This window comes from Callorhinus ursinus, unplaced genomic scaffold, assembly GCF_003265705.2.
Source record: "Callorhinus ursinus isolate GAN/ISIS: 27379988/994484 unplaced genomic scaffold, GSC_fseal_2.0 scaffold15, whole genome shotgun sequence".
Taxonomy (NCBI): domain Eukaryota; kingdom Metazoa; phylum Chordata; class Mammalia; order Carnivora; family Otariidae; genus Callorhinus; species Callorhinus ursinus.
Window position 1 is genome coordinate 852,337 of NW_027397077.1, and position 27,497 is coordinate 879,833.

General features: G+C 52.6%; 1 protein-coding gene across 11 annotated transcripts in view; it reads left to right on the forward strand.

Annotated features, from left to right (window-relative positions):
- MYO9B (myosin IXB) overlaps positions 1-27,497 on the forward strand; it is an 86,987-nt gene that overhangs the window by 39,189 nt on the left and 20,301 nt on the right. For 5 of the 11 annotated variants that reach the window (XM_073900949.1, XM_073900952.1, XM_073900951.1 and 2 more), the window contains exons 3-17: positions 5,990-6,084; positions 11,456-11,518; positions 11,926-12,025; positions 12,289-12,389; positions 14,406-14,535; positions 16,089-16,178; positions 17,600-17,716; positions 18,054-18,188; positions 19,438-19,559; positions 21,325-21,466; positions 21,775-21,979; positions 22,525-22,606; positions 23,748-23,837; positions 25,187-25,300; positions 27,076-27,115. In XM_073900949.1, coding sequence (XP_073757050.1) covers positions 5,990-6,084; positions 11,456-11,518; positions 11,926-12,025; positions 12,289-12,389; positions 14,406-14,535; positions 16,089-16,178; positions 17,600-17,716; positions 18,054-18,188; positions 19,438-19,559; positions 21,325-21,466; positions 21,775-21,979; positions 22,525-22,606; positions 23,748-23,837; positions 25,187-25,300; positions 27,076-27,115 — 1,626 coding nt within the window. The remainder of the gene's footprint in view (positions 1-5,989; positions 6,085-11,455; positions 11,519-11,925; positions 12,026-12,288; positions 12,390-14,405; positions 14,536-16,088; positions 16,179-17,599; positions 17,717-18,053; positions 18,189-19,437; positions 19,560-21,324; positions 21,467-21,774; positions 21,980-22,524; positions 22,607-23,747; positions 23,838-25,186; positions 25,301-27,075; positions 27,116-27,497) is intronic. The other 6 variants (XM_073900950.1, XM_073900955.1, XM_073900953.1 and 3 more) reach the window with 6 other exon arrangements.

Genomic DNA, 27,497 nt, shown 5'->3' on the forward strand with positions numbered 1-27,497 from the left:
GCTCAGCACACAGGGCAGAGCAGACCCTCCAGGCTCCTCGGTCCGTGGACCACCTCGGCAGATACCGCCTGTGGAGCTTCTGTGCTCCCATCAGGCCCATGAGACACCTCCTGGAGTGCCTCCTGCCGTGTCTGACCATCGTCTGTGTCCTCAGATGGGCGAAGCCTGTCAATGGGTGCAGGCCAAGTGCTGTTTCATATAGCAGAGTATCCCCAAAACATGGAGAATACCGTGGAGAAAAATAAGTCTGTCCCACCCTGCCACCACCAACCGCCAGTCGCTCCCAGTGTCGTGTTCTCCCCACCCCCACCCATGACTGGAACAGGAGCCCAGCAAGGGGGAGACACTCTCATTTGGCCCCATCTTTAGGCTTCATTGTTGCCTAATACCTACGGATGTTCTTTCACCAAAGGAGGCGTGTCCCCACAACCCCAGTCACTCCTCTGTCTCCATGCCCAGTCCGGGCTTGGACATGAGAGATGTGGAAGTCCCGTGTGGCATGTGGTCTGAGGCAGGGACAGAGGCTTCACCCCGAGGTGGCATTGCCCAGGGAGGGGCTGCATCAAGACCACAAAAGGTGGTGGCTCCTCGAGGTGGTGACACTCGATCCGTGGCCAGGGTGGACGTGCAGTTATCCGCTTCAGAGCCCCACCATGCTGGGGGCTCACCGAAACTGCAACAGTGCCAGACACACAGCAGGCAATCAATCAATTGTTGTCAAGTGGAAGGATGGATGGACGGACGGACAAATGAATGAGTGAATGAGACCACATGCGCCAAAGCCTCACAAACACTTGGGAAGTGAGGTCCCCGTGACTAGAAAGTCAGGAAAACAGAGAAGGCCGACCCCATAACCAAGAGAGAACTGTTAGAATGATCTAGAACTTCCCTCTGAGAAAGGATGGCCACGGGTAAACCTGGGCACAATGGAGTTATCTTGGGCTAGGCCACCTCAGCCTGGCTGGAAGGACAGCCACCCTGGGTGGTGAGGCTGGGGGACTTCTCCACAGGGGATTCCCAACTCGAGGCTCACCTGTCAACATGGGAGATAAGGCAAGTGCATTTGCCTTCGTGAGCTCCTCCCATGTTGCTTTCAGGTTTTGAAATCCGAAAGCAAAACAGTTTGCCCCATGCAGTCCATCAAGGCTTGTTTGGTTTTGTGTGGGATGTACAAGAGACCAGGCGTAAGCTCAGAAGGGGCTCAGGCGTCCATCTGCCTGGTCGCCAGGCCCAGGGTGAGTGGCCTCAGCCAGGGCAGGCCGGCACCCCAAAAGGTCCCAGGCTGTGGGGACTGAGGGGCCAGTGCATGGAGCGTGGGCTGGGAGTGAGGGCACTGGGTTCAAACCCAGGGTCATGTCAACTTCCTGCCTGCCCTCAGACTTCAGGGAAGTGAGCAGGCCTCTCTGCCTCAGTTTCCTCATCTGAAGTGGGGCACAGCTGTCTCGCAGAGGAGTAGAAGCAAAAGAAAGAGAAGCCCCATCTCACCTGGTATGGGACTGGACTCACCATGGGTCATTCTGTGATGTTACCACCATTCTTCCCAAAATGTTAACCATGCATTTCAGCCTAGAGCAGAGGCGGCAACCTGCTTAGATAGAAAATGCATCTTCTAAAATTTCTGGCTAAGTAAGATGCTCAACCTAAATTTCTCCAAATTAAAAAACCCTTTTGAATTTCCCAAAAGAACCTCAAAGGACAAGGACAGTTGGAAGAAAGTCAGAGGTCCCCCCAGCTCTTGTCACCCTCAGCAGGGTCAGGGGTGGCCTAGGAGGGGCACACAGTGCCCTCCCTGGGCCCACGATCATCTGCCCAGTCAGAGGAAGGGGTGGGTGTGTTGCTTCTTTGTTCCTTTTACCTAGAAATCATGGCTGGAGGATTTTGAACTACTTTATGGGTTTTTTCCTTCTATCATGATTCTGGGGTGTTTTTGTTTTTGTTTTTAAGATTTATTTATTTATTAATTTATTTGATAGAGACACAGCGAGAGAGGGAACACAAGCAGGGGGAGTGGGAGAGGGAGAAGCAGGCCTCCCGCGGAGCAGGGAGCTTGATCCCAGGACCCTGGGACCATGACCTGAGCCGAAGGCAGAGGCTTAATGACTGAGCCACCCAGGCGCCCTGTTAATGTTTGTTTTTTTTTTCTTTTGGTCATAATGTGTAACTTATATTAGAAATGTGTACTTTATGTTAGATAAGGGAAAGAAGTGTTCCCAGGAAAGTAGAGGCCTTTCTCCCATAGCATTTTGCCAGCACTGTGGCTTTTCTGGCCTGGTGGGAAGACAGCATTAACATGTTGGCCTCCGCGGCCCCAGTGCCAGATCACATCGCATCACTGCCGGCGCCTGGATCCCGCTTCTTCTCTCCCGGCCACTCCGGGCCCCACATGATCACCCGGCACACCGTCCTGCCTTGTACTCCCATGCACTCGGAGGCCATGTGCGCACCCGTCCAGCCCCCAGAGCAGCTACACAATAGCTCCCCTGGCTGTGAGCGCCAGGCTAGCGTTTCCTCCTCCTCCGACATATAATAGCAGCAACCGGATATTTTTAGACTGGCTTTGAAAAGTCGCAGTGTGCTGAGACCGCATACCAGACGCATGAGGTCACTGCCCCCCCCCCCCCCCCCGCGGACCCCGCAAAGCCTGGGCTGCACAGAGCTGGTGGGCCCTCGCATCCCGAAGACATTCCCTCTTGTGGTCCCCAAGACACCATCCCTGACTGTTTCCTTAGAAATCCCACGGAGTCTTGCCCCGAGTTCTAAAGGGGAACTGCCATGGGTCTTTGGGATGTGCATGCACGTTGCCGGGGTGCCTCTGCAGCAGGCCCTGGACCTGGATGCTGCAGGGGCCCCAGCACAAGAGAGAGGCCTGTTCCCCGGGGAAGGAGCCCACACAGGCTCGGGCATTGCTGCGCCATCTGCTCGTAGTTAGGCAGGCGGGCTTGCTCACGGAGTTTATTTTAGTTCGGAGCAGCGGGAGGGCCCGGGCCTGTCCTCAGCTCAGATGGCACCCCATGGGGTCTCGTGAGCCCGGAATGAAAGGAGGAAACGGACCTGTTGCCTGCTGATTCCTGGAGCAGAACGGCAAGAGTCCCCGGGCTTTACTCCAGACAAAAAACACAGTTCCAAGGCTGAACTTGAGGGAAACCAGAGATGAAACCTAGAAAGACAGTTTTCTTCCTCACAGGACTCCTTGGACCTTATAGTGCCCAGGGGCGTCCTCACGACAGGATGAAGGGCCCACAGAGCCCTTGACCACCCAACCCTACAAGACCCCTTTAACCTCCGTCTGTATATAGCAGCGCTTCTCAGCAATTCAGCCAGCTCTGGGAACATTTCTGATTGTCGCAGATGCTGTCTGGCAGGTGGAGGCTCGGGACCCCACAGTGCACAGGACGTCACATACCGCAGGACGTGGTCGTTCCCATTGGCTGAAGAGCCCCTGTGTTTAATCCAACTCTCCAGAGACTTTCAAAACCTGGCAATGGACAACAGGTCCTAAGGAAGCATTTGTGAAGAAGAGAAGGGGGCTCTGTGGCCACTGTCTTGACTCAGGAATACACCTCCTCACACTGGGTTCTGCCTCCGTAAGGCCATGTGGCGCCCACTCCCCACCGAAAGTGCCCGGCCACCACCCTGCCCTGAGCAGATCCCCCCCTGTGCACCTCCAGGCCAGGTTGCCTCTTTGGGGCTCCTCCTTCATTGGTACACTCTTGCTGGGTGACTTGGCCCCAGGTCCTTCAGCAGGGCCCATTCCTGGGGTCTGGCACCCGTGGAACAGTGGGGCAGGAAGTTCTTGTCCTGTGACACCCCCTCCCCCCCCCCCCCCCCCCCCCGCCCGCCAGCCAGGTGCCGCTTTCCTGGTCCCGAGCTCTGCGGAACGGAGCTGTTCTCAAAGGAAGCGTCCTGGGCTGCCCCCCAGCAGACGCTTTTTTGTGGGGCTTCTGCCTTCGGATTGCCACACCAGAAGCTCTGATCAGTGATCCACCTGCATTCATTTCCCTGCAGAATGAGGCCTTTAAGAAAACCCTGGATCCTGAGTCCCTTGCAGGCCTGGCCATCTCTCCCCACCCTGCCCTCCTCCCTCTGTCCCACCGGACCCTCCTCAGACGTCCACGCTCAGTCCCCACCCTGCAAACCTTGACAGTGGCCTTGCCACTTCCTCCCCGCTGCCCTCATACCTACACGGCCTCCCACACAGCTCAGCCTTCTCAAACTGGAACATTGTTGGCCCTTCTCGTGGGCACCAAGCTTCCCTTTCTGTGTGTGAGCAGGGCATCACCCCACCCCCCATGTCACTCCTTCTTTGGCCCCTGGAGCCACAAGGGCTTGGACAGCTGAGCACCAGGCTCCGTGATGGGTTCTGCCTCTCTCCCCTCCTCTGCCCCGCCCCACCACTCCCACCTCTGCCAGCATCTTGCTCCACGAAACAGGGAAACCACCCCCAGCACCTTCCCTGCCCTGCATTCCTCCAAGGCTTTATCATACCCTCTCCCTGTCTGTTCACCCTTCAGGGGTGTTGCATACTTCATGGAGAAGGGGCACTCCAAGGCCCTGAGCAGGGTGTGTTCTCTGTCTTAATCTGGGTTGTGGACACACAGGAGGCCCAGGGGGGACCCCACTGAGTCAACAGATTCCATGCACCGTGCATCCTTTCCTCTATATATTGGAAATAAAGCCCTGATTCATGCTGCCGTGAGAATGAACCCCAAAAACATCCTGCTAAGTGAAGGAAGCAAGACAAAAGGCCACATAATGTATGCTCCCACTTAGGCGAAATATCACACACGGGCAGATCCATAGTGACAGAAAGCAGACTGGTGGCTGCCAGGGACTGGAGGAGGCAGGAGGGGGGATAGGGAGTGACAGCTGATGGGGATGGGGGTCTCTTTTTGGGGTGATGGAAATGTTCTGGAACTAAACAGCGGTGATGGTTACACAACGTTGTGAATGTACTAAATGCCACTGAATTATTTTTAAATGGTTAATTGTATGTTATGTCAGTGTCACCCCAATCAAAAAATTTGTTGTGAGGGGCGCCTGGGTGGCTCAGTCGTTAAGCATCTGCCTTCGGCTCTGGTCATGATCCCAGGGTCCTGGGATCGAGCCCCGCATCGGGCTCCCTGCTCAGCGGGAAGCCTGCTTCTCCCTCTCCCACTCCCTCTGCTTGTGTTCCCTCTCTTGCTGTCTCTCTCTGTCAAATAAATAAATAAATAAAATCTTTTAAAAAAAAAAAAGTGTGTTGTGAACCGGCTTGTCCTCCCACAGAATCGCAGGAGCCCTCCAGGCCGGGACCTGTCTCCACATCTGCTCCCTCCCAACCAGCCTCCTCTTCTCCTGGGGCCCAGAGCCCGCATCAGCTTAGGGCACAGCAGACTTCTTCTGGAAAGGGCCAGACAGTGAATATGTTCAGCTCTGCAGGCCAGAACGGTCTCTATCATGGGTATTCTGCTGCTAGAGTAAGAAAGCAGCCATGGGCAATCCATAAATGCACAGGCTTGGCTTCGTGCCAGTAAAACTTCGTTTATGAACGCTGAAACATGAATAGAATTTTCATGTGTCAGGAAGTACTAGTCTTGTTTTTTGGGGTTTTTTGGTTTTTTTTTTTTTTTTGAGCAATTTACAAATGTCAAAACCACTCTTGGCTCACAGGCAATACAAAATAAGCAACAGACTGGATTTTAGCCCATGGACCAGAGTACACCCTCCGAACAATTATAACGGAAAAAGAATGCCGTTGATTAGCATTTTTCATGTCTGAGGCTTAAAACTTGAACCCCTCACACAACCCAAACACAGAGGTAATAAAGTATGTTGGCGCACACCTGGGCTACACTACACGCCTTTGTGTTTACCAGGCTCATCAGGGCCACTGGCTGACTTCAGGCAAATGAGTGTCCATGAGGCCCAGGGGGACCTCCAAGGCTCCAGGCTGCGGCGTGTAGAAATTTCATCCTCACGACCTGAAAACCTGCTCTTGTTTTCCCCACAGGCTTTCGGAAATGCCAAAACGGCCCACAACAACAATTCCAGCCGATTTGGGAAATTCATCCAGGTCAACTACCTGGAGAGTGGCATCGTGAGAGGGTGAGTTGGCAGTCGCCTAGCTGCAGGCCACCGGCCTTGGTCCTGGGGTCCTGGGCATCCCTGCAAGGAGGAGCCAGCCTGGGAGCTCAAGTGTGGAAACTGTGGCTCTGCAGATATGTGTGAATTGTACAGGGAAGCAAGTGTGGGTTTTATTTAAGTCAGTGATGTGAAGATCTGAGTTGTGGGTCAAAGTGGGAAGCGTAAGTGTGGGAGGGGCGGGACCTCTGTCCCCAGGTCATCGAGCCTGGGCCCAGGTGCCCAAGAAGCAAGTACAACAACCTGAAGGTGCTAGCGTGATGGAGTTTGCTAAGAGCAGGCAAGGACACACCAACCTATGTCTTGGTCTTGATGAGGTTTCAAATTCAGTGGGTCTGGGGATGCCATAGGCAGAGTTGATGTGGACTGTGGCAGTTGCCAAACATGTGCCCCTTTAGCCAGGAGAAGACATAAGGCTGGGTAGCAGAATGAAGTGGTTGTCCAAGGAAGTACTGAAGGTAGGCAGGTGGGTGAATGGGAGGGAGGGACGATAGATTAATGGATGGAATTGTGGGTGGGTGGATGGATGGATAGATGGATGGATTCATGGTTGGGTCAGTAGATGGATGGATTTGTGGGTGGGTGAGTAGATAGATGAATAAATTCATGGACTGGGTGGGTAGGTGGATAGATTCATTGCTAGATGGGAAAATTCATAGATGGATGAATTCGTAGATTGATGGATCCATGGATGGATGAATGGATTAGGTAGATGCGTGAGTGGGTAGGTGGTAACTGGATTGTGAAGTTGATTGGTGAAAGTTAAAACAGACCAGCATTTTGTGCCAGAAATGTGAGTTCCTTAGGTGGAGGCACAGTCACTTCAACTAAATATATAACACTGAAATTGTGTTTGTTACTCTGTGCAGTAGTTATGCTTAAGAAAATGGTAGCTTTGGGCGCCTGGGTGGCTCAGATGGTTAAGCGTCTGCCTTCGGCTCAGGTCATGATCCCAGGGTCCTGGGATCGAGTCCCGCGTCAGGCTCCCTGCTCCTTGGGAGCCTGCTTCTCCCTCTGCCTCTCTCTCTCTCTCTCTCTCTGTCTGCCTTTAATGAATAAATAAATCTTTAAAAAAAAAAGAAACTGGCAGCTCTGTGAGGTGAATTAATGTTACAAGGAATTACCTATTTTGTCACAGTATTTAAGTCATAATGTCGTTTTCAGAATTCGGTTCTGTAGCATTTCTTTCTCTTTAAAAAGTACATATTCTGGCTAGTTACAGTTTGGTTAAAAAATGTAATTGTGATTTAATACTGCATAATGTATTGGGTATTTTTTTTTAATATGCAAAGGTCTTATGAGCCAGTAAAACTCTTTCAGAGTAAAAAAAAAGAAAAAAAGGCATCTTGGCATAGTCCAGGGTTACTCAAAGGGATCATCCCTGCCTCCACATTCTGGTGCGAGGGTCTGTGGTAGAAGCAGGATTTATACCAGTTCCAGGTGATGCTCTGAGTGGCCCAAATGCTCGACATGGGGGGGAGACCTGAGCAACAGGGCTAGAGTCCTAGAGAAGGCTGTAGCATTTCAGGAATGGAGAAGTCCTCGACTGGCGGGGCCTAGGGATTGAGTCCAAAGTATGTCAGTTCCTCTGTCCATCTTACCTGACTGATGATCATTTCAAATGACAATTCATATTCAAGACACAAATAGGAATGTTGTTTTCTCGAATCCTTCGGCCTCTGGCGTCTTTCCTTTTTCCCACTGCCCAGGCTCCAATGGGCAATGGTCTGGGGCAGAGGCCCCACAATAAATGGCAATTCTGCTCTGGCCCCTCAGCCCCTCACAGACCATCCAGCGGTCCCCCCAGCTCAGTGCTGCAGGGCAGCTGCATGGGCATCGCCACCCCCTGTCCATGTTGCGGGGCCTCTGACCAGCAGGAGATGCCCAGAGTATCTTGTCAGGCACAGGACACAGAATTATACCCCATCTACAGTTCTGGGGGCTCCCTCAGGGGTGCAGAGATGCCAAAAGGCTGCCTCATGTTTTCCCGGGTCCCAGGCTGGCTCTGCAGCCGTGGGCCAGATGGGGAGCCTTTGCTCCCAGCTTGCTCCTCTGTGTGGTCTGTTTGGTGTCCTAGGGCTGCCAGAACAAAGTGCCACAAAACGGGGGGCTCAGAACAACAGGAACTTATTGGCTCATGGTGCTAGAGGTTGGAAGCCCGACATCAAGACGTAGGCAGGATAGCTGGAGGCTCCAGGAGAGGATTCTTTGTACCCTCTTGCGGCTTCTGGTGACCCCAGGCTTTCCTTGGCTTGTGGCCACATCACCCCAATCTCTGCTTCCACCATCACGTGGTCTTCTCCTCTGTGTCTCGGTGTTCTCTTCTACTTCTTAGGACTTTGTCCTTGGATTTAGGGTCCACCCTGATCTTGGAGGGTGATCATATCTCCAGGTGCCTTCCCTTAATTACATCTCCAAAGACCCTTTTTCCAAATAAGGTCACAGTCACATCTTCTGGGGGCCACCATGTGACCCAGTGTGCCAGCAGGGGTTGGCCCTCAGCTATCCGGTGTAGCCTGTTCTGCCGGCCACAGCCCCCCATCAGGCTCTGGGCCAGAGGCCCTGGGTGGCTGAGTCTTATAGACCAACTTTTGAAAGTCCTGCGTCTGTGGCCTCAGACTCAGGAAAGGAAGTCCCACCTCAGACCGTGGCCTGCCCACTCTCCGAGGGGGAGGTGCACTTCCTGTCCAGGGAGTGGCCACAGCCAGCTGGGGAAGAGCAGGCCCAGACCCGGTTCTGCTTTTGGGGAGGTGACACTTCTCAGTGCCATTTCCTGTGGAGGCCAGGGGTCGAGGGCAGTCCAAACCTTCCTTCAGTTCCCCAATTTGCAAGGCCTCATCTTCCTGTGGTTTCAGTGGCTCAGTGCCGGGGGATCCCTGGCCCCCCCTACGAACCCCAATAGAGGCCGGGGCCTTAAAAATGGTCAGGGAAAGGCATCATCAAATGGCAGCTCGATGCCAGTAAGGGGTCACTCTCCTTCTCCCCCCCCCACTGCTGACACAGCACAGGGAATTGGCCACAGGTGGAGATTCTTTTTTTTTTTTTTAAAGGTTTTATTTATTTATTTGACAGAGAGTTAGAGAGAAGAGCACAGCAGGGGGAATGGCAGAGGGAGAGGGAGAAGCAGGCTCTGCACTGAGCAGGGAGCCCGATGCGGGACTCGATCCCAGGACCCCAGGATCACGACCTGAGCCGAAGGCAGACGCTTAACCATCTGAGCCACCCAGGCGCCCCACAGGTGGAGATTCTAACAGGAGTCTGATTCTAGAACCAGATGCGGCCTCCCTCCCTAGGAGAACAAGCCACCGATAACTAAAATAGTTACTAGCAGGGGGAAGGAGTAGAAAAAAACATATGAGTTTGGAAGAAGAGAGGACACAGGCCGAGTCCGTGGACACCCGCCCATGCCTGTTTTGTGTGCATGTGTCCCAGGCGAGGCCGCAGACAGGAGACTGCCGTCCTGGAGAGAGAGAGAGACAGGTAGCATCCAGCAAGCCCCAGACCAGGGGCCCAGTGCTGTCCCCCAGGTCTGCCCCCGCCTTGGTCACCAGCTGCCCCTCCTTTAAAACAGGATGCACTCAAATGAGGGTAGCCTGCAAAGCCATCCAGCTCCCACACTTGGTGGAACTCAGTGGGTGTGGAGGGAGCAGGGCCAATGCCTGGCTCGGGTCCCTGCCAGGCCACTTCCCTCCCGTGGGGTCGTAGGCAGCAGGTGGCCTCTTCAGTTTTCAGTATCTCATCTTTCAGTGGGAGCCACTGTGCCCACCCCCAGGGTGGAAGGATTCAGGGCATTTAATTCCTGAAAAGGCACTAGATGCTCAAGGAATAGTCACCATTAACCACTGCTAGCATTGAGAGTGTGGCTGTAGAGGTCTCTGACCCCTGGCCCAGAGGCCGTCCAGTCTTGTGGACCCCTGACAGCAAACATCCGTCATCGGATGAACGGGTCGACATGATGTGCTGTGTCCAGCCACGAGAAGGGACGGAGTTCCGATACACGTTACAATGTGGCTAAATCTCAGAGTTCTCGGGCTGAGTGACAAGGCAGACAGTGTATATACCGAAGGATTATATTTCTTTAAAATTCTAGACAATGCAAACTAATCTGTAGTGGGGCTGATCGGTGGCCACTTGGGGATGGGTGGCAGGGAGGGGTGACCAAGGGCCCAGGAAGCTGGGTCATGGTGGTGGGCACACAGATGTCTGCATGTGTCACAACTCATCAGTTCACACGCTTCTAGTTTACCTTACGTCAGTGACAGCTAGTAAAGCTGGTGGAACAAAATAGGAAAGGACCCAGTCAAGACTCACCACGTTGCACACTTTAAGAATGTGTGGTTTGGGGGAGCCTGGGTGGCTCAGTGGTTAAGCATCTGCTTTTGGCTCAGGTCGTGATCCCAGGGTCCTGGGATCGAGCCCTGCACTGGGCTCCCTGCTCAGTGGGAAGCCTGCTTCTCCCTCTCCCACTCCCCCCTGCTTGTGTTCCCTCTCTTGCTGTGTGTCTCTCTCTGTCAAATAAATAAATAAATAAGAATGTGTGGTTTATATCAATAGTGAAGCTGTAAAAAAAAAAAAAAAAATAGAAAATGAACCTGTTAGCTTATATTTAGATTTTTAATGGGAGAAGCATTTAATTGCTGAGGAGGTGGTGAATGCAGGGGTGACCTTCTATATTGTCCATGAAAACATGGGTATAATCACTCGGGTTCCCGCTGCCTGAGGGGGTTCCCCCAGGATGCTCCTTGAGCTTGCCGAGCAATGATCAGCCCGCATCTGGTCTGGGGCGCAGAAGTGGCCGACCTGAGTTCCTTATTTTTATGGACGGCAGTCATAGAATAAGGCAAGACTTAGGGTGATTTTTAGGGTAGTTATATTTACAACACTTAGACTGATTATATTTGCAACATTTAAATTGGTTGTATCTGCGACATTTAGGATGATTATATTTCTTTTTTTGTTGTTTTGTTGTTGTTTTAAGATTTTATTTATTTATTTATTTATTTGAGACAGAGAGTGTGAGAGCACAAGCAGGAGGAAGGGGCAGAGGCAGAGGGAGAAGCAGACTCCCTTGCTGAGCAGGGACCCTGACTCAGGGCTCGATCCCAGGACCCTGGGATCATGACCTGAGCCGAAGGCAGATACTTAACTGACCCGATGCTTAACTTAACTCACCCCGGCGTCCCGTATTCCTAGAGGTGATTTAGGTACCTGTGTTTACCTTGTATCAAAGGAAGTTAATCCACAGCTGGCTTTATTATGGTAACAAATTAGTTCTTCCAGAAAACTCTTATCAAAATGTTAACATCTTATTCTTTCATCTTCCTTCTAATGACAGAGCTGTTGTCGAAAAATACCTGCTTGAAAAGTCCCGCCTGGTCTCTCAAGAGAAGGATGAGAGGTAGGAGGAAATTTCCTTGGTGACCCATCACATCTGCTTTCTTCCCCACAAAGGAGAGAAGCAGGTGTCCTGGGCCGACAGGAGGCCGTGGCTGATCTCCCAGGATCGAGGCTGCTCTGTGGCTGCAAGCTTTGCGCTCATACCTCCTAAACCACCTTTTTTGGGCTTATTTTTGTGCCTACCCCAGGCTTTTACCCAGAGTAATACCCCCGCATCCACAGACATCTACTCACCGGAGAAGCTCAGCGTTTGGTTTTTAGAATCGACTTATTGTCTCAAATTGGTACATATTTGAGGTGCTTTTTTTCCCCCCAGTGTGGGCTCCAAAGCAATATTAGCAGTGGTTTGAAGAGTAGCTATCGTGTGGTCTCCAAAAACAAATTTTTTCTCCTTGTTTTGACCCACAGGAACTACCACGTGTTTTATTATTTGTTACTTGGCGTCAGCGAGGAAGAGCGTCAAGAATTTCAGCTCAAGCAGCCTGAAGATTATTTCTACCTCAACCAGGTAAACAGCCCCGTGTCCTGGCCACAAACGCCGCCTCTGTTCCCCACAGCTGTTTACGCGCTACCGGGAGGTCAGAGGCTGTCTGCCTGGGCCCTCTCCGGCCCCCAAACCGACTCCAAGGAGGCCCAGAGAAGGCGGCATAAAGGGGCCCATTCATTCCCCGTGTCCTGAGCCCTGCCCCCTCGGTTCCAGCCAAAATCACTCTTGCACGCCACCCTCGCCAGCCCAGAAATACCCAGAGTACCACTGATTTTGTTTTTCAGCATAACTTGAAGATCGAAGATGGAGAAGACCTAAAGCATGACTTTGAGAGACTCAAGCAGGCCATGGAGATGGTGGGCTTCCTCCCAGCCACCAAGAAGCAGTAAGTGGGCGGGCCGGCCATCCCACCTTCTCCTGCGTGGAGGAGACACACATCTTACCTAAGACCCCTCTCTGAGAGCTGACTGACACCCCAGTGGGAGCTAAGACACTAAAGGAGGGCAGCCCGGGCGCCTGGGTGGCTCAGTCGGTTAAGCAACTGCCTTCAGCTCAGGTCATGATCCTGGAGTCCCGGGATCGAGTCCCGCATTGTGCTCCCTGCTCGGCAGGGAGTCTGCTTCTCCCTCTGACCCTTCCCCCTCTCATGCGCTCTCTGTCTCTCATTCTCTCTCTCAAATAAATAAAATCTTAAAAAAAAAAAAAAAAGGGCAGCCCAATGAGCATGAGCTCATGAAAAGGGACGTTAGTCATTAGTCACTGGGAGATGTCAAACCACGGGGCTTTTGCCCAACAGTGCAGATGTACCTCACGCTTAAAAATGGTCACGATGGTGAATTTTACATGATGTGTACCTTACCACAATTAAAATTTTGAAAAATTTTTTGAAAGCCGCACAGCGTCCTTGCCACACCTGCCCGATGTTTGGTATGCCCAGCGGGAATGCCTGCACGCTTCTCGGAGGGCACAGATTGGGCCAGCCCCTTTGGAAAACCGTCTGCAGTTTCTACGAGAGCTGTGTCTGCCCAACACCATGCGTGCGTGTGCTGACTCAGAGATACGCACATGGCAGCCTTATTATTTACTGCCAAAAATTAGGAACCCCCCCCCCGACACACACACACAAATGCTCACCAGCGGGAATTAAATAAAATAAACGAACAGCTTCATTTCACGCAGGGCTGGGCAGACTTTCTGTAAAGGGCCAGATAGTCCAATTTTCAGTTTCAGGGGCCAGATGGTCACTGTTGTGTGTTCTTCTCCATGCTTACTGTTTTAACGCCCCCGCAAAAAAACTGAAGAACCATTCTTAGCTCCGAGGCTGTCCAGTAATGGGCCATAGAGTGCCACTCCCTGGACTCCACGCACAGCAGTGGTGCTCAGCTGGAGTCACTTCTGCCCCCACGGGACAGCTGGCCATGTCTGGAGACATGTTTCATCACCACACTGCGTAGGGGAAGGAGGAGAGGGACACAGCTGCTAGCACCTAATGGGCAGGGGCCAGGGGTGCAGCTCAGCATCCCATAGTGCACTGGACAGCCCTCCACAGCAGTGATCTGGCCGCATGAGTCCGCAGGGCCGAGGCTAAGAAATGCTGGCTTGCAGCATTGAGTATGGCCATGCCAGTTCACACAGGGAACGTACATAGCACCCCCATGCCACAGTCTTCCAGTGACAGGCCAGATGCAAGTACATATGATTTCACTGACATCAAGTTCATGGACAGCGTTAGGATGCGAGGATAGCCGTTCCTCTGCAGGAGCTGGGGTGGGTTCCAGTGCCTGGAATGTTCTATTTCTTGCTCTGAGTGCTTATTACAGGGAGGTGTATGTTTTGTGACAGTTTATCAAAATATGCTTAAGAATTGTGTGCTTTTTTCTGCCTGTTTTTTATGCCTGGCAGGTTTTTTGGGGTTTTTTTTTCTTTTGCATTTTTTTCTCATGCATATTAGGCTCCCATAAAAAAATTTTTAAGCACTCCCCTCACCAAAAAAAAAAAAAAAAAAAAAAAAACAAAACCACCCAGGTCAGCCATCTGTCTACAAAATCACATTCCACAAAGGGTCCCCAGCAGTGACATCGGACTTTTTTTTTAAGATTTACTTATTTATTTATTTGACAGAGAGAGTGACCGAGAGAGAGGGAACACAAGCAGGGGGAGTGGGAGAGGGAGAAGCAGGCTTCCTGCTTCCTGCAGGACTCAGTCCTAGGACCCTGGGATCATGACCTGAGCTGAAGGCAGATGCTTAACAACTGAGCCACCCAGGCGCCCTGGACCTTTTTTAACTTCATATGTCTGACTGGACTTGGCTGGTTGTATGAATTCAGCCCAAGCGGCTGGAAGCTTCTGTCATCTTACGACTCTGGAAGCCACCCCAACCTAGGCTCCTTTGCTCTCCCAGGATTTTTTCCGTCCTCTCAGCCATCCTGTACCTGGGCAACGTCACGTACAAGAAGAGAGCCACGGGCCGAGACGAAGGTCTAGAGGTCGGGCCCCCCGAAGTGCTGGACACGCTGTCCCAGCTCCTGAAGGTACGGCTCCCTGCACTCGGCCATGGTAGCCAGCGAGGACCCAGAACTTCCTATATGGGCCTCGCTTCTATAAACTGGGGTCTGTCTGCCCGCTTCCTCCCCACAATCTGTGCAACACCTCTTCCTTGGTTCTCTTTTTCTTTTTTTTTTTTTTTAATTGAGGTATAATCGTCATACAGCCTTATGTTAGTTTTGGCGTTATGACAGAATGATCGTCAAAAGCAATATTTGTCTATATTGCAAAATGATGACCACAGTAAGTCCTGTTAATATCTGTCACCACACATGGTTACAGAATCGGGTTTTTCGAGTGATGAGAACTTGGAAGATCTACTCTCAGTGACTTGGAGTTATGCCATATGGTATTCTGAGGTCCCCGTGCTGGGCATGACATTTCTGGGACTTATTTATTTTATAACTAGAAGTCTGTTCCTTCTGACCCTCTTTATAACCTGGTTTACCCACCCTCGTCCCCTGCCTCTGGCAACCACCAATCTGTTTTCTGTATCTGTCAGCTTGGTTTAGTTTGGGGGGTTTTGGGAGGGGTTTTTTTTTGGTTTGGGTGTGTGTGTGTGTGTGTGTGTGAGTGAGTGTTTTGGGTTTTGGTTTTTGTTTTTTTTGTGGGTTTTTTTTTTTTTTTGGTTTTTTTAGATTCCACATACCAGTGAGATCATACTTGTTTTACTCTGACTTATTCCACTTAGCATAATGCCCTCAAGGGCATTCTATCCCTTCCTCCTTTCTCAAGGACGCCCTCCTGAGCACAGCTGCACCCCGTCTCAGCCCCTCATGTGAAAGGCCCTTCGAAACCATACTTTGATCAGCGAGGTCATATGCTCATTGGACCTGCCATCCCGTTGTCCACTGGCACTTGTCAACCCCCAGGGGGCACTGGGCAGTGTCCAGAGGCATCTGTGGGTTGTCACAACCCAGAAGAGCTACTGTCATGTAGTGGGTGAGGCCAGGGATGCTACTTGTCATATAATGCACAACACAGCTTCCCCACAGCAAAGAATGATCCGGCCCCGAGTGTCCATGGGGCCAGATCTGAGAAGTCCTCCCCTCATCTTTCTGTTTTCTAAGCATACATTCCACCTGTGGCTCTTAAAGAGCATGTGCCTGCATGCAGGAGCCTGGCTTCTGTTGTGTTTGTGGGGATGAGTAAGCACACCTGCCAGGAGATTCAGGCAGCTTCCCTGGCCCCTACTCTTGACTGCCTCTGGCTTGTGAAGAGGGCTTGGCAGTCAGGAGGGAACAGGCCAGGAACCCACTCCAACAGCGACGTCTATAAATGCAGGCTGCCAGGCAGCACACGGGCCCACAGGGACCCCCAGGCCTATGTGACCGTCCTCCCAGGGCCATCGACCGAGCCTGTGAGTGTGATGATTCGGAAACACACTGAGCATAGCACACATCACGCGGTGGGCTTCGGTCCCACTTCCTGGTGCGGCTGCTGGAAGTCCTCCTGCCACCTTTCTCGGGCTTCCAGCCCTACCTCAGGAATATGAGGACCTGCCCAACAAGCCTTCTCTCCCTCCTCGACCTCGAAACAGGTGAAGCGAGAAATCTTGGTGGAGGTCCTGACCAAAAGAAAAACGGTGACAGCCAATGACAAACTCATCCTTCCCTATAGTCTCAGCGAGGTGAGCACCACCCTGGGCTCTCGCGGGGCACCGGGCTGCAAACCACAAGTTGGTGGGGGGGCTCTGGAAACAGCCGGCCTAGATAGCCTTTTCCCTGTCTTGAAAAGCTGTGACATTGTCTCTGGTTCTCACGTGAGCTCAAGCACAGCTCAGAGCAGCTTCTACAGCACACTTCAGCCCTAGGGCCAGAACTCAGGCCACACGTGTTCTGCTCGGTGTTTCTGTGCTAGTTCTCACTAGTAGGGGATGGCTATCTGCAGCCCGCAGGCCAAATCCAGCGCACTGCCTGCTTTTGTAAATAAAGTTTTATTGGCACAGCCACGCCCCCCCCTTTTTTTACATGCTGCTTTGCTGCTGTGTTGGCAGAACCAGGTCATCATGACAGGACCATCTGGCCCTCACAGCTGAACATACTGACCTTCTGGCCTTTAAAGTTTGTTGACCCCCCTGCCCAGGCTAGTGTATGACCTTTACGACCATTAAGTGCGTCCCTGGATCTTGATAGGACACCTCTCTCTGGCCTTTGCCCCAGCCAGGATGTTTTCCTTGGGTTGGGTTTTTCTTGCGTTTTTACATCTCAAGAGCAGTGGGCTTCGCAGCTTGCAGCTTGGATGGCCACAGGAAAATGCCTAGCCATGGCAGGGATTTTTAGCTGGTGGTAGAAACTGCTTGGGCATCTTCAATGGGCACCATGTACGTTCTGAGCCCCCACAGGCAAAGGTCCCCTGAAATGTTCTGTAAAAGTTGCCACAGGACACCTGAGCCCCCAGCAGCTTGGCTGCCCCTGAGGGACGGGACACCGAGGGACAGATGCCAGGTGTGAGGGTTCTGTATCCCTCGGGGCCCCCTTTCCACAACCTCCCAGGAAAGGCAAAACCAAGACATGTGTTCTAGATCTGAATTGTAGCCAAGCACATCTGTCACAGCCTAGATCTGAGTACATAAAGGAAACAATTTCTTGTATGTAAATTAGACCTCCGTAAGCCTCTTTTTTAATTTAAAAACCATTACTGCGTTCATGCGCACGATGACATCTCCACGATGCTCCCAGAGCTGCAAGGGACCTACCTGGCTTCCCACCCAGCTCGGCCTCCTGGCTGGTTCTTCCCACGGGCCGGCCCGGCACCCTCCCTGAGCCTGTGTTCCATCCTCAGCATCCCCAGGTTGCTCTGAGGAATGGGCTGGCTCGTGAGAAAGACTTCGCTGAACCTTAGGCTGCTGGGTCCGAGCTTCATAGTTCGTGCTTCGGTGTGCAGGGGCATCCCGAGCTGACAGGTGGCGTGCAGAGTAAGAGGGGGTGTGTCCAGTGAGTGGGGCGTTCAAAGTCACAGCCTCGATTTTCCTGTGAGTGCGGACCTCTGGGTGGTGCAGCACAGGGCCCACGTTGTCGAGGTGTGACGCTCTCCACCCTGTGCCCGCAGGCTATCACCGCCCGCGACTCCATGGCCAAGTCCCTGTACAGTGCTCTGTTCGACTGGATCGTATTGCGGATCAACCATGCCCTCCTCAACAAGAAAGACATGGAAGAGTCTGTCTCGGTGAGAGCCCCCACCCCTGTCTGCTCCACCAAGCAGAGCTGGGGAAGGCCAGGCCTTCGGTGTCACACACCGTCGGCAGATGGCCCGTGATGTCAGAAGCCAAGGTGGCTTTGGTTGGTGTCAGGGGAGAGGCCGGTTGCTCCGAGGGGCAGGCCCAGGGAACAGGATGGGGCGCAGTTCTCAGGACCCAGTGCACGGTGAACACACGGAGTCCCTTGTTCACGTATTACAGATTCCAAGGCAGTGACAGCAGAGTGTTCAGCCGAGCGCAGAGCCCGCACAACCAAACAGGTCACTTCCACAGGAGCAGTAATAACCGTTTTCTGTGTCTTGCCAGTGCTTGTCCATTGGGGTCCTCGACATATTCGGATTTGAAGACTTCGAGAGGAACAGTTTTGAACAGTTCTGCATCAACTATGCCAACGAGCAGCTTCAGTATTACTTCAACCAGCACATTTTCAAACTAGAACAGGTAAGGAAATGCCATCTGTTGCCTAGGCAGCCCAACGTGGGGCGGAATGAGCCGTAATCCGCAACACGATCCAGATCCCCCGGGGTCTCCCTCGGGGTCCGGTTTGCTGGTGAACCAGCCCTGGAATCTTTCTCTACAGAAGAGAAAGTCTGGGAAAACCTGGCCCCGGCTTGGATGAGGCAGCCATTGGGGGCATGTTTGTCCATGGGTCAATTTTGTACCTTCTTTCTGCTCAAATGTGAAAATCCATCCAATGGGAGAGAAAAGGAGTTGCCTTGTAAGGATTTGCTTTGGTCAACAATTTTGACAATCTGTCTTCCGTGTCTCCTCACTACTATACACACAGCCGTCTTTACCCTTGTATTATCCGTCACATTGATGATTTGGACAGGAAAAAAAAAAATGGTGGGCTTATATAAATATCTAGCTGATTTGACTATTAAACTTTCCTTCTGGCTGTTGAGCCCCTGAAGCGTGGCTGGTCCACATTGAGTTGTGTGGCAATAGTGAAACACAGTGGATTACCAACACATCATGCAAAAGAAAAAGAATATAAAATTCCTCATTGATTATTTTACATTAATCACATGTTGACGCAATCATAGTTTGGATATATTGGGGTTAAATTAACTATATTATTAAAGTTAACTTCACCTGTTTCTTTTTACCTTTTTAACTGTGATTATTAGAAAATTCAAAGTTACATAGGGCACACTCACTACCTGGCATTATATCACTTGCATTATTGGACATTGAGGTTCCAGAGCAGGGGCCAGCAAATGGCAGCTCACAGGTCCAGTCTGGCCCCACAACCTGTTTTTGTTAATAAACCTTTATTGGTACGTGGCCACGCCCACTTGTCTATATATCGTCGATGGCCTCTTTCATGCTACCACAGCAGGATCGTGACAAGACATGATCTAGCTCATAAAGCTTTATTTACCATCTGGCCCTTTACAGAGAAAGATTGCTGGCCCCTGGGACACATTAAGTGTGATTTTAAGCATCTTGTATGTTTGATGGTTAAGCATGTACTGTTTCCTGTTGTTATTAATAATTTTTCCTGTTATTAATAGTTTTATATAATTATGAATATATTTCCGTTGATATATCAACACATGTTCTGTTATTTCCACACGTATGTATGAATACGTACGTGCATCCGTATATTCATATACACCACATGCTGTGTAAACGATAACATAGCCACGAGGTAGTGAGATTACCAGCTAAGCCCTACACCCTACAGGAGGAGTACCAGAGCGAAGGGATCTCATGGCACAACATTGATTACACTGATAACGTCGGCTGCATCCATCTCATCAGCAAGAAGCCCACGGGGCTCTTCTATCTGCTGGACGAAGAGAGCAAGTGAGTGTCCACGGCCCAGTTCCCCCTGCAAACATGGTTCCCTAGCCCCTGGAGCCTCGCCTTGAATCCACACCATCCCCAAGAACTTCTGAGTTTGTCACACTCATTTGGCCACAAATCCTGACCTCACGTTCGCAAAGGGCACGTAGCATTTATCACGGAAGTATTAACACGTGCGATAACTCAATTCTGAAACACGCACACCCGGGAGTTGTTAAGAAAGGGACACAGGGCCTGAGTCTAGGAACTGGGCACAGGGTTGGTGCATGCTTGCAAAGGGCAACACATGGGATCGGGGGCCCAGACGCGCCACACTGACCACTGAGCCTGGCACCCCTCGTCCAGAGGACACCGTGAAGGCTGGAAGGGGTATGGATGAAGTGCCTTACCCCTGGTCACCCAGCCGCGATCACTGAAATTCGCTCACTGAATTTGTTAACCTGCGGCTCCGTTAATGACCACAAAGCACAGGCAGCTTTAAACAACAAATGTATTCTCTCTTGGTCCTGGAGGCCAGACTTGCAAAATCAGTATCACTGGGCTGAAATCCAGGTGTGGGCAGGGTTGCACTCCCTCCAGAGGCTTTAGGCGGTGGTCCTTCTTCGCCTCTTCCAGTTCCTGGGGGCCCCCAGCGTTCCGTGGCTTGTGGCTGCATCACCCCAGTCTCTGCCTCTGTGGTTACATCACCATCTCTTCTATCTCTGTCTCATCTCCTCTTCTCATAAAGATTCCAATCCACTGGATGAATGCCTCCCCAGTGGGACCTCATCTTAACTAATTACATTCGTAAAGACCCTATTTCTGAATCAGGTCACTCTCATAGGTTCCCAGGGTCAGGATGTGGACACATCTTTCTATCAACAACTTTTTATCTGCCCCTCGTCTGCTTCGGAAGTCCCTGTGGGGCTGGGCTGAATCAGGATCCTCTCCTGCCTCAGACCCAGGCCCCGCCCGAGACGGGACAGACACATCCATTCATAGCTGGGATCCAGGTAGAGAACGTTGAGATAAGAAGACAGGCAGGCTGCTAGGAAGGGTTAACCTGTCACTCCCAGGAAACCCAGAGCTGGATCCGGAGGAGGAATGTGAGGCAGGGCCGGGCTGAGCAGGGTTGTATCTGTCTTTGTTTAAAATCTTGCTATTTTTGTTCATCATGGATTTTTTTTTTTTTTTTGCATTAATCTGGATTTTCTAAAATAGTGCGTTAAAATGGCATTTATCCCAGCGACTGAGTGAGCAGATTCCTCACTCCACACCCTTTCCCCAGCCCTGGAAACAGTGTGCTTGGTAGCTACAGATTCTCCCCCTCCGCCACCCCATCCCCGTTAGTCTGTGGAGCCTGCTGTTGGGCATCACAGGCGCATTGCTCTGCCTGTGTTTGCGGTGAGGCAGGGCATGCCAAAGCCAACTGCAGCATTTCCTTCCTGGGAGGCAGAAATAGCCAGGTACAACGGGGCTCTTATTCTGCCCTCACCCCCTTCCATGCTCCATCCTCCTCTCCCAGCCCCTCTCTGTAACAGAGGAGCAAGGGCAAGGCCCCCCCCCCACGACACAGCATCCAGATACACAACAGATCTGAGACCAGAAGTCCCCCCATCCTGGGATTATTCCCGGGAGCTGCCCATAGTGGGCCCAGTTCCCAGTGTTGCCTGCGCCAGATGTTTGCCTTGACCACGAAGGCCCAGTCACCAAGGGCCTGCACCCGGATGCAGAGCGAGTGGTCGCCGCTGTTCCTGCAGCTGAAAGTTCCAAATTCTCTTCCCAGCTTTCCCCATGCCACGAGCCAGACCCTGCTGGCCAAGTTCAAACAGCAGCACGAAGACAACAGGTACTTCCTTGGCACCCCCGTCATGGAGCCGGCATTCATCATTCAGCACTTCGCAGGGAAGGTGAAATATCAAATCAAGGTACGTGTCTGTCCATTGCCATCATCAGTCAAGGGTGGGAGGCAGGAAGGGGACAGGGTGGATGCCCCGGAGGCCCCTTAACCTCTGGCCTCTGCTCGGTCCATCTCCTTTATTGGTGGTACGGGGCGAGGTTCTGGGGGCCCTCAGACCCGGCCCTAAGTCCTTGGCTCTTACTGTCGAAGGCCCCAGGGACAGGACCCACCTCTGTTGTCGAGATGGGTCCCACCCCACCAGCAGCCCTTCCCGGGCTGGCTCCCAGGACCTTGGCAGTCACTGGCGAGTGACCACACACCTCCTTCCCCCACCAGGACTTCCGGGAAAAGAACATGGACTACATGCGGCCCGACATCGTGGCCCTCCTTCGGGGCAGTGACAGCTCCTATGTGCGGGAGCTCATCGGCATGGATCCCGTGGCCGTGTTCCGCTGGGCGGTGCTCCGGGCCGCCATCCGGGCCATGGCTGTGCTCCGGGAAGCTGGGCGCCTACGGGCCGAGAGGGCCGAGAAGGCTGCAGGTATGGGGCCCACCTGTCACCATCGAGAGGGGGATACTCAGTCCGTTTTAAAGCGTGCAGCTCTGTGGCCTTTAGCACATTCACCATGTCGTGTGACCACCACCTGTGTTGCTCCAGAACTTGGATCGTCCCAAACAGAATTTCTGTACCAGGGTATATAATTCACTCTCCTCATCCTCACAAGGCAGGAAGGCACGTTCCTGTCTTTCCGTAAGGACAACCTGAGGCCCAGAATGGCTGAGTGACTCCCACAAGGTTGGCTCTAGGTGTACAGGCCACGGGGCTCCATTTCACAAAGGGCCTTGATTAAAAGCAGAACAAGAATAAAGCTTTTATGAGAAGTAGGTATAAATAGTGTTGCTTAGGAGGGGGGATTAAACCCTTCATGGTTCCCAGCTCTGCCCAAATTTGAGTGTCAGACTGTTCTGTCTTTTTTTTTTTTTAAATGAGTTCAAGTCAGGATGGAAGCCTCTGTGGCCAAGACAAAGGCTTTCCAGGCCCCAGGCAGCCCCCGCCTCCAACTCACATCTGCTCCATGTCCACAGCAGGTACGGACAGCCCGGGCGTCCGCAGTCTCCTGGGAGAGCTGCAGAGAGGAACCAGCACCCCATCAGAAAAACTGTACCGGTGAGCGAGACCTTGATTTGTCCAAACCAAAGCTGGTACACAGCAGTATTGTTTAAAACAATGCCAGAAACCCTCCACCCTCCACCCAGGTTGGGGTTGACCTGAATAAGGAACCCAGCAGCCACTTGAATCAAAAGGACCCAGAAACAAACGGCATCTGGCTGCCGCTTTTCTGCACACAGAGTCAGGCCTCGATGCGGCATCTGCATTAGGGAGATGTTGGCAGCTCACTTTACAAAGGATTCTTTTCATGGCCAGCCGTGGCCATTGGCGGGTGGGGCCAGGGAGCCGCTGACTGGTTGCACCGAGCAACAGGCTTGATTTAAGAGCACTTCCTCCCTTAGCCGGGCCAGGGTGGCCCAAACGCAGATAGGTTGAGTTCCTTCATTTGCTGTCAGAAACACAATATGCCTTGTTGCACACAAGATGATGAGGGTATTTTGAGGCCACCTAGCAATGACTGAGGGCCTTCCACGTACCCCACTTTGCACTGAGTATAACAGTGAGCAGCGTGCGCTCCCAGGAAGGTGGGGTTAAAAAAAGGCCACACTGGACAGACCTCCAAGGGAATGACAAAGCCAGAGGAAGGACACTTCTGATATCTTGAGAGAGCCAGGCAGGCTGTATTGAAAAGAGACCAGCTGAGCCAGGCAAGGCAGGCAGGGCGTGCTAGCAGTCGGAGAGGCACATGCAAAGGCCCTGTGGCAGCCAAGTTCCCAGCTTCTTGATACTCCAGATTCCCAAGAAGCAAGTTAGTCAATATTTAAACTTGAAAAGGTCATTTTATTTTTGAGTCCTTCATAGTAAAAAGTTCTTCAAGAGATTCATAAACATGTATGTATCGAGGTAGAGCTAGCACCTAGGTAAGTGACCGTAAGTGATTTGTCTGAAAGCACCGTGTGTCGTTTTCCTGCTTGTAAAAGGTGCATTTTTAAATCCACTTTTTCACCCAAAAGGGGGCAAGAGAAAAAGAATGCATCTCTTTACTTGTTTGTGTGTTCCCTGTCCCCATCCCCCAAAGACTGAATGTAGCCCCTGACCCACATTTGCTAAAGGGATGCCAGTCTCCCCAGGGCCTGGCCCCGAGGCTGCGGGTCCCACTCCAGGAGCATGTTTAGTTTATACAGATTCTCCCTTTCAGCTGCTCAATGCTAGATTTCTCATTTGACGGCTCTGAGGAGTTCGATATTAACGCTTTTGAGGACATCATTGCTTTCTATGAAAGCAAGAAGTAAGTAGAAGCAAGGGCCTTCGAACCCAAGACCAGGGAGGCACATCAAGAGGAGCTGCTGTCCCCAGGCGCTCAGCGTGGTGTCCAGGGCCAGGAGTGGGAGTCAGCAGGCCGGGGAACCCCAGGGCCTGCTGGGGACACTCTAGCCAGATCTGGCCGGGTTAGGGGGCATGGGCTGAGGCCATGGGCCTTGTCCGGATCTCTGGCCACTGCGCTGACCGCTGAGGGTATGGAGGTGAAATGTGACCCCTCTGTTGTCTTTGCTCGGTGCCTCCCTGGAGGGCGAGGGAGCAGAGGTAAGTGCGGCTGTCCACGCCCTCAGGCATGGTGCATGGAACACAGATGAGGGGCTGCCGATCGGGGTCTTTCCAGGCCAACTGCCCAGAGCTTAAACATGTACTTGAAAAAACTGGAATGAGGGATTTTTTAAAAGAAATGAACAAACCAGAACCTCCCAACTCACCCTGCAGTCACTGCTGCCTCGTTTCTAGAAATTCCATAAGGACATTTGTCATCTAGACATCCTTCATGAATAGTCCCCTCCAGAGCATCTGATTTTCATCTCTGACCCATTCTTGTTCTCACGCGTTGGTGCCAAAGTTTGGGCCTAGGACATATGCTCAGCCCTGAACCCACGGTGATCAAGCAAAAGGAAGTGAAGGAGATTGAATTCTTCGGGGCTAAGCCCTCCTTCAACTAGGGTTTTCCACCCTCAGCGCTGGGCCGGGTTCCCCCTCTGTGGTGGGACCGTCCCTGGCCCTGTAGGGGTTGAGCAGCATCCTGGCCTCAACCCACCAGATGCCAGCAGCACCCCCCCACCCAGTCATGACAACGACAAATGTCTCCAGACATCGCCTGGAAGGTAGCATCGCCCCCGGTGGAGGGCCACGGTGTGAGTTCCCATCATTCCTCCTGAGGCCTTTCTTGAAGCCGACAAGGAGTTTGACATGTGGCCCCAGAATCAACCAGAAAAACTGATGAGCTGCGTCCCACAGGCACCCTCTGGTCTCTTTTCAGTAGCCCTCGATGCTTGTTACAGATTCCAGAGGGCTGTTCTAGAGGAGGCCTTTTTCAGTGATCTGAGAGGCCGGGATGCAAAACCAGGCCTGCAACAGGCCTGGCCCTCCCAGAGCAGGGGGAGCCTCCATGGGGTGGCTAGCCGCTCTTGGCTGAACCCCCTTCTTGGTGCAGGCGGGAGAGAGACAGTGGCGTGCAGACTCCCCAGCTGCATGTTTCGGTTCCAGTGGCCTGGGGATGGTCCCGACCGTGCTGGGGACCCCAAGGTGGCGGGCCTGCTGCTCTAACTCGGTCTTCTCCCTGTCACTGCACCCCCCCACCCCCCCCCTCAGCGATTTGCATGATCAAATCATCAAGACCATCAAAGGATTGCCCTGGCAGGGTGAGGACCCCCGTAGGCTTCTCCAGTCCCTCAGTCGGCTCCAGAAACCCCGCACCTTCATCCTGTGAGTCCCCCCAAGGCTGCGGCGCCCCCCCCCCCCCCCCCCGCCACCACCACCCCGGGTCCCCGGACCCCGGCCTGCGGGCTTCCCGTCATGCTGAATTGGCCGCTGCAAACGTGCTGTCTTGTGGTTCCATTCTTACACCAGCCTCTGCTAACTGGTCCTCGTAACACTCCTGCCCCAGCGTCTGCCCCATGGCCCAAATCCCTGCCAGCTCCCCAGTGCCCCGCGCAGCTTCGCAGGAACGCTCCTCCCACAAATCATCTCTTTTTCTGTCCCCGAACATGCAGAGCAAGGCTTGCTTTCCCCCGCCCCTTGCCCCTTGCCCCTGTGACCTTATAAAGAAGCTGTAGGAAAGAGGGCGTCTGATTTCACACACATCCACAGCCCTGCTTTGTGTGGACAGCAGTGTGAATGTGGGAGGGAGGGCCCAGAAGCCATACACACCGGGTTTGGACCCGGTCTCGCTGTCGCTCACTCACCACGTGGCCCGAGTGCTCTGAGCTTTCGGCCTCTGTCCGCAAAGCAAGAGTGATGACTTGCATAGCACCAGGCAGGTAGCAGCCTCAGCCGATGGGCTACATTCAAGCCCACTCAGAGCTTGTGCCCACAAGAGAACCAGTTTTCAAATTCATTTTTATTATGCCTTATTCTATCTCATGTGGATTAAGATGCAACGTGATATACATAGAACTTCACAACCAAGCATCTTGCTGATTTGTGGGGCACCATTTCCTCAGCTGTTTTGTTTTGTTTTCAAGATTTCATTAATTTATTTAAGAGAAAACACGAGAGGGGTAGAGGAAGAGAATCCAAGCAGACTCACTGCTGAGTGCAGAGCCCGACATGGGGCTTGATTTCACAACCCGTGAGATCATGACCTAAGCCAATACCAAGGGTTGGTCGCTTAACAGATTGAGCCACCCAGATGCCTTTCTTCAGCTGGTTTTAAAAATGAGCCAAGCTGCAAGTTTGGTTTTTTTAAGATTTTATTTATTTATTTGACAGAGCACAAGCAGGGGGAGCGGCAGAGGGAGAGGGAGAAGCAGGCTCCCTGAGGAGCAGGGAGCCCGATGTGGGGCTCGATCCCAAGACCCTGGAATCATGACCTGAGCCGAAGGCAGCCGATTAACCAACTGAGCCACCCGGGCTCCCCAAAGCTGCAAGCTTAAAAAAATTTTTTATTTGTCTGCAAGATTCCATAAAGCGTCTGAGAATGAGGGCCATACCCCTCTGCCTTCCCCAAAAGATCGGCTTTGTCTTTTCCTCAGCACCAGTGTGGGCAGAGACCCCCCACAGCCTGTCAGGGGGTCCTGAGGCGGCTCTTGTGGGCCTACTTGACATTTCCCAACGTGTAGAGAATAGAGCCAGGACACCTGGTAGGTGCCAGAATGGTGCTGGGTCCCCCCGAGCTCCACGAGAGGCAGTCCACTGTCATTTTTTGAGACCCGTCAGCTCCACCGTGGCTGGCCCCGCACAGACGCACGTTCTGCCTGGCCGATGACCCACTGCCCCGAGCCAGATGCACCTGCCCCCTCGGGGGTGGCTGCTGGCACAGTGAAGCTCCCGCGCAGTCGCAGAAGCGCCCCACGCATGCACCGGGTGGGCCCACCAGGGCCTCGGAGAGGCGGCGCAGCGGCCTCGTTGCACTTGTGGGCCCTGACTCTGCTTTCTCTGCTCTCGCTCCATCTAACCCGCGAGGCGCGGCTTGTTCAACTAACCCAGATCCAGACACTGTGTTCCTTCTGTTCACAAAACCATTTTTAATATTTTGACAGGAAAAGTAAAGGTATCAAACAAAAGCAGCTCATTCCAAAGGTAAACATTCGCGACACCGCCCAAGGCCACCTTGCTTTTTGCCCGTCTTGGGAGTGCCTGACTCAACTCCCTTTCTGGAAAATAGGGGGTGGGGTGGGGGGAGGGAGGCACTTTTAACATCTCCAGCTTTTTAGTTCCTTCCTCTTCCCGCCGTCCCCCCCTGCCGCCCGCTCCCCTCCAAAAATAATTTCTCCGACGGAAATGATTTGGAGCGGTCTTGGGGTTTTCCAGAAGCTGGGCATGTGATGGGGTCATCTGCACAAGCATGTTGACGGGAGCTCCCGGGAGGAACCTGAGAAGAGGTGGGAAAGCAGGCCGGGGCAGGGGGAGGCCTGATCCCACGGGAGCCTCGGAGTATGATCTGCACCAAAGAGCTTTTCCC